At 40.1% G+C, this 7,012-nt stretch overlaps 1 protein-coding gene across 1 annotated transcript; it reads left to right on the top strand.

Moving 5' to 3' along the window:
* Positions 1–2,165: 2,165 nt before the first annotated feature.
* Positions 2,166–3,785, top strand: LOC107137229 (ras GTPase-activating protein-binding protein 1-like). The gene has a single exon (XM_048804205.1). It carries the CDS (start codon positions 2,262–2,264, stop codon positions 3,657–3,659), a length of 1,398 nt encoding a protein of 465 aa, XP_048660162.1. The 5' UTR covers positions 2,166–2,261; the 3' UTR covers positions 3,660–3,785.
* The last annotated feature ends 3,227 nt before the right edge of the window (positions 3,786–7,012 follow it).

Raw genomic sequence — 7,012 nt, forward strand, 5'->3', positions numbered from 1 at the left:
ATATATATATATATATATATATATATATATATATATATATATATATAAATATATATATATATATATATAGTGTGTGTGTGTGTAATAATTATACAGGTAACTGTAACACAGGTAACTGTAACCGTCAGTATTCATCAAACTGACCGTCAAAACCTGTGCATTTTAGTTTAGGCAAATTATAATGCACTTTTCAAAATACACATAAAAATAAATAGATAAATGAAATCAACCCAAAGATGAGTTTGGATAGGAAAATCTCCAAAGAAAATGGGAACTCCAAGAGAATCATATTAGCTTTTCTTATGTGAGTCCAACTCCAACCCCTGAAAAGTACAAATATAATTTGAGTATCCCTTGTCTAAAACACTTGGAACCAGAGGATTTCAGAATTGGTATATTTTTTACATTTTTTAAAATATTTGCATACACATGAGATACCTGGAGGACAGACCCTAAAGTCCCAGCATGGACTCCATTCATGTTTCAGATAACCTTATACAATACACATAGGCTGAAGGTATTTTATGCAGCATTTTTAGTGTGCCTGTGTGCAACCTGTCACATAAGGTTAGGTGTGGAATTTTCCCCTTGCAATGTCATGTTGGCACTCAAGGAGCTTCCAGTTTTAGAGCATTTGGGATTTGGAGATTTAGGGATTTGGGGATCAACCTGTACATACATCTCGATGACTTGCCAGGCCATGCTATTTTAAATATCCCTCTGCCTGGGGATTTTCTTTTCCCTTTTTGTTCATGTTCCTCCTTCCTACTTCCTGGCACACAAATACATATATGTCTACATCTATGTGCTCTATTATATTTTTAATTGTATGTTTGTTTATCGTGTATCTTCATCTAAAATGAAAAGTCAGAAGGCAAGCATTTTTGTCTATTTTGCTCACTGCTTTCCCACTAATGTGTAGAAAATGTATGGCGCATGCTCTGCTCTCAATGATTGTTTTTAACTAAATGAAAAACTTACAAAAGGAAAGAGAAAAAGGGATTAACGGTCCATTTGATGTTCATTATCATCTGGTCCAAATCTGTCATTTTAGATAAAGACACTGAAACCCTAATAGGCTAAATTACTTTCTCCATCACAAAAATCAGAATGTGACAATATCACAGGTGGGAATGGATCAACCCCCAAACCCTGCTTCTGTCTCTTGAGTAAGATAACACACAACACCTGACTGGACCAAAATTATTAGTTCCTCCTTCACCTTACTTCTTTTTCCCCGCATGTTTATAATTACTCAAATTTAATGGGTCCTCAAACTTTAAGAGACATAAAATAAACAGGCTCTTCTTATTTGCCTTGACTTTCTTACTTCCAACCTCAGTAATAGAACATTGTTGGTAACGTTCGTAGTAAATCTAGACTACAATGACCTCACTTGAAACCTTATACATAAAAAAGAATTCCAGGCTCTGAATGTCTGCTTTGTACAGGAAGCCCTGGGCTCGGTTCACAAGGGACTGACGGGTTAGTCTAAGAAAAGCAAGGTACAGGAAGTACTTTGTAGCACGTCACTCAGTTATGTAGGGCAAGGCAGATACCAGAACCCAAGAATCCAGTGTTCTTTTGCTATGTGACCATATATGATGAAACCTTGAGCTAAGGATTGAAGAGCTATGCAGATCTCAGGCATCAATCAATAGCTGCCTTCCCCCGTCCTCCTAAAATTGCATCCTTTTTCTGCAAGAAGCTGGCCTTGCTCATTTTCAAGTACATGTTACAGAGGGTGAACAGTTTATCTACACTGATAGCCACAGATCTGACAGCCTCTGGGATCAAGGCCGGAAAGGTCTGACAAAGAAGAGCAAGGAAGAAAAACAAGGAGTCTCACTCAGGAAGTCTTGGTTATCCTCTCTAGACATAGCCACTGTAGAAGTCTTTCCTCATTTCACTCACTTCACAACTACTGATAAAGAGCCCACTATAGGATGGTCACCTCTCAAGGTGCTATAATCCTGGGGTGAACACACTGACTTCTCCCCACATCCACTACTCCACCCTCCATCTCATCTCTCTCAAACCACTTCTATGATTTTACTACAGCTAATCTCAACCACCTGCCAGAAGAAAAAAAAAAGAGGTATGGGGGGAGCTTGGACTGGCCAATATCCTGCTATGGTCAGAATAATTAATAATCTGAGTGTGCGGACGCACTTGCGTGAGGGATTCCTGCCACCTTCTGTGCTGTGGAGCAAAGCTTGTTCCTCTCCCGCTCAGCCGCGCAGGTTGAATTGACCAAAGCAATGGTTATGGAGAAGCCTAGTCCCCTGCTGGTCGGGCGGGAGTTTGTGAGACAGTATTACACACTGCTGAACCAGGCCCCAGACATGCTACATAGATTTTATGGAAAGAAGTCTTCCTATGTTCATGGGGGATTGGATTCAAATGGAAAGCCAGCAGATGCAGTCTATGGACAGAAAGAAATTCACAGGAAGGTGATGTCACAAAACTTCACCAACTGCCACACTAAGATTCGCCATGTTGATGCTCATGCCACTCTAAATGATGGTGTGGTGGTCCAGGTGATGGGTCTTTTATCAAACAACAACCAGGCTTTGCGGAGATTCATGCAAACATTTGTCCTTGCCCCGGAGGGCTCTGTTGCAAATAAATTCTATGTTCATAATGATATCTTCAGATACCAAGATGAGGTCTTTGGTGGCTTTGTCACTGAGCCTCAGGAGGAATCTGAGGAAGAAGTAGAGGAGCCTGAAGAAAGACAGCAAACACCTGAGGTGGTACCTGATGATTCTGGAACTTTCTATGATCAGACTGTCAGCAATGACTTGGAAGAACATTTAGAGGAGCCTGTTGCTGAACCAGAGCCTGATCCTGAACCAGAACCAGAGCAAGAACCCGCATCTGAAATCCAAGAGGAAAAGTCTGAGCCGGTATTAGAAGAACCTGCTCCTGAGGATGCTCAGAAGAGTTCTTCTCCAGCACCTACAGATATAGCTCAAACAGTACAGGAAGACTTGAGGACATTTTCTTGGGCATCTGTGACCAGTAAGAACCTTCCTCCCAGTGGAGCTGTTCCTGTTACTGGAATACCACCTCACGTAGTTAAAGTACCAGCTTCACAGCCCCGTCCAGAGTCTAAGCCTGAATCTCAGATTCCACCACAGAGGCCTCAGAGGGATCAACGAGTACGAGAGCAACGAATAAATATTCCTCCTCAGAGGGGACCCAGACCAATCCGTGAGGCTGGTGAGCAAGGTGATATTGAGCCCCGAAGAATTGTGAGACATCCTGATAGTCACCAACTCTTCATTGGCAACCTGCCTCATGAAGTGGACAAATCAGAACTTAAAGATTTCTTTCAAAATTATGGGAATGTGGTGGAGCTGCGCATAAACAGTGGTGGAAAATTACCCAATTTTGGTTTTGTTGTATTCGATGATTCTGAGCCTGTTCAGAAAGTTCTTAGTAACAGACCAATCATGTTCAGAGGTGAAGTCCGACTGAATGTGGAAGAGAAGAAGACTCGAGCTGCTCGGGAAGGGGACCGTCGAGATAACCGCCTGCGGGGACCTGGAGGCCCTCGAGGTGGGCTGGGCGGTGGAATGAGAGGCCCTCCCCGTGGAGGCATGGTGCAGAAACCAGGATTTGGAGTGGGAAGGGGGATTGCTCCACGGCAGTGAATTGCTCTTCACTGGTCTTCATGAAGCATAAAAACCCCAGCTTCTGCAGAATGGTGAATTTCTTCAACCAGCCTTTGTTATCTTGGAGTATGATGATCCTAGTCTTATAAACTGCTTAAGTTTGTACAATTTTACTTCTTTTTGTGTTAATGGTGTGTGCTCCTTCCCTTTTNTTAATCATAGCCCATAAGAAGGAATGCAACTTTAATATTGGACTTTGCTGATGTGTTTAGTGTCTGCAATTTTTTTTTCTTTAAATCATAGCCATATGGTAAATTTTCTATTTTGTTATGGTTCTCTTTTATTGATGGGCATGCAGTGGGTGTTTCTTGGAAATGGCCAATTTTTATTAAAATATTTCTGGAAGAAAAAAAAAATTAATAATCTGAGGGGCTGGGAATATGGCTCAAGTAGTAGTGTGCTCGCCTGGCATGCGTGAGGCACTGGGTTCGATCCTCAGCACCACATAAAAATAAAATAAAGATATTGTGTCCACCTAAATCTAAAAATATATATATATATTTAAAAAAATAAAAATCTGAGAATATGATGTTTCTCCTCCTTAACACATGCACAAATATTCACATTTTAAAAGGTAGGTTTGGAGATGTGAATTTGGTGTCAACATACCTTATATACAAACAGATTTGATAAATTGTGGTATAAAGATGTATTAAGAGTTGCATGCAAAAAGAATTATGAATGTAATGCACTCCTCTATGGTGATATATGTAAGAAATAATAATAAAAAAAAGGAGAAAAAAAAGTTGTGTTTGTTAGCCTAAACAGTTTTTTAACTGTGGAAATTCATGCAGGTAACCTAGTGAAGACAAATTAGATATTTGGGTAGTAGAAGTAGGAAATTAGCAAACAGAAAGTTGTCTAGGGATTGGCACCTAGAATCAGCTGTTCAAATGTGTTTTTCCTTGCTTCTTCCTCTACTGTTCATCTGAACCATGATTTAAAAAAAAAAAAAGAACCTTTAAGGATTTTGTGTAAGGGTTATGAGTGGGGACAAAGTAAGACAGTTATGCAAAATGGAAGGGACAACAATAAGAATCATTTCTAGAGTGGCGGTGGTTAGGTTTAGCCAAATAGAAAATATTTAGACTTTGATTTCTCTGGAACTTCTTGGGGACTGAAGGCAAAGAACTAAGCAGCCTTGGTTCATCTGAAAGGAACCCAACCCCAGTGATGGAACATATTTGGAGACAGGGCACTCAGAAGGTAATTCAGTTAGATGAGAATGGGGTTTGGTGAGATCAGTGCCCTGTGAGAAGAGAGGTGAGAGTATGCGTGCCTTTTCTCTCCTTGCATCTGCACAAATAGTTCTTGGAGCACATGGAGCAAGTTGCTGTCCACCAACCAGGAGAAGCAACTTGGGATGAAAGCCACCATGATGGCACCTTGATCCTGGACTTCCCAGCCTCCGGAACCATGAGAAATAAATTCTTGTTTAGACCACCCAGTCTACGGGATTTTTGTTGTACAGCCCAAGATGAATAATGCAGCCCTCTTCCATATACTCAAACCAGAAGTAATACTTTGCTTTAATAATTCCTCATTGTATCATTTTTCTTCTCTCTTATTCTCTCCTTGGCTATCTCTCCACACAAGCTAAGAAACTAACCACAAAAATAAAATTGCCAAAATAAAGCAGATATTCAAAATATGTTCTGCATACTATGTACAGCTTGAGCTAAAAACAAAGTCAATCAGCTGAGTGTGGTGGCCCACGCCTGTAATCAGCTATTTGGGAAGTAGAGGCAGGAGAGCAGCAAGTTGAAGGCTAGCCTCAGCAACTTAGCAAGACTCTGTCTTAAAATTAAAAAAAAAAAAAAAGGATTGGAGGTGTGGTTCAGTGAATGGGATAGTGCCTCTGGGTTCAATCCTCAGTACCAAACATAAAGAAAGGAAGGAAGGAAGGAAGGAAGGAAGGAAGGAAGGAAGGAAGGAAGGAAGGAAGGGAGAAAGGAAGGAAGGGAGAGAGGGAGGGAGAAAGACATCAGCCTGTAGAATTTTTTTTTTCCTGGTTGCTTTTAGCCTTCATTTCTGGTGAGTCCTTTTAAAGTTCATGTGAATAAGAAATAAGATGTACAAAAACGCCCCATCCTATTTTTACCACTCCTCTCCTCCACTGATTTCCCCCTGATTTAGGACTTACTGATGCTTGTCAAGCCTTCCGCCAGTATTTTGGTAGGTTCAGTGGGGTTTATTTTTCCTGCACAGTTCCAAGCGTGGTGCTGACGGTCTCACAGTGAGAACCCCGTCAAGCAGTTGCCAGGAGATCTTAGCTGAGCTGAGTAGCCCAGGGAGTAAGTTCATAAATGGAAGAACTCATTTGTCTTCCCCAGGAATCATCCCCTCCCCAACAGCCAACTGCAAACTACTTAACCCATCAACACCAAGAGCTGCCGAAACCACTCTCCTCCTGGGACTGTACATACCTCCAGAGTTGGGAGTCACAATGCTTTTCAAGCTAGGGTACTTGTGATTAGTTTAAACTGCTAAAACCTGAAACACTGCTGGATTCAGACTTCTCATTTAATCACTAGTCATGCTATGTACATGGTTCAAAATTACAACTGAAGATTTTTAAAAAAGGAAGAGTCGCATTATCATCCTGTTCATTTTTCAGGAACTTCAGATTTTCCAGAAAAGGCAATAATATCACCATAGGCCTTATTTCCACAGCCTCTAAAAGTGGGTTTAAGGGAATTCTAGAAATGCTAATAGGAATGACCTGCTACATTAACATAGCTAAGAATTCCTTTGTCTCTATTGCCATTCTGAAACATGCAGAACAACGTAAAAAAAATATTTAAATAATACATTGTTCACTTCTTTCTATCTGTTTGAAGTCTTAAATCATTGGTGATTAGTTATCTACATTCATTTGTTGTCATCTTTATTTAATCAGCCACTAATATTTACTGTCAGCTGAGATATATGCTCAAGAATATTAATTGCAGAATTTTAATAATGTCAAAAAATTAGAAAGAAATTAAATATAACTATATAGAGAATTAATTAAACATGACCCATTCCAAAAGTAGGTAGCATGCAGCAAATAAAAGGAGTAGGGTGGCCCTAAATGTCCTTGCATGGAGAAAGGTGACCCTGTTCTATGATGGGCAAGAAGGGAAAGAACAAACTTCAGAATGGCATTTCTAGTGGCATTTAATTTTAAATGAAATTGCAAATAATTGTGAGTACATATCCATATTTCTATAAGAGTCTAGGAAATACGCACCAATTTGTTAACTACATTCCTTTTAACTCTACTGTGGATTGAATTGTTTTCTTAATTTTACTTTGGCTTGCAGATTTTCATATGTTGATCTTTTGCCCTG

This window comes from Marmota marmota, unplaced genomic scaffold (genome assembly GCF_001458135.2).
Source record: "Marmota marmota marmota unplaced genomic scaffold, marMar, whole genome shotgun sequence".
NCBI classification, from domain to species: domain Eukaryota; kingdom Metazoa; phylum Chordata; class Mammalia; order Rodentia; family Sciuridae; genus Marmota; species Marmota marmota.

Coding starts and splice junctions, on each gene's coding strand:
- LOC107137229 (XM_048804205.1), top strand. CDS start 2,262: ATGGTTATGGAGAAGCCTAGTCCCCTGCTGGTCGGGCGGGAGTTTGTG.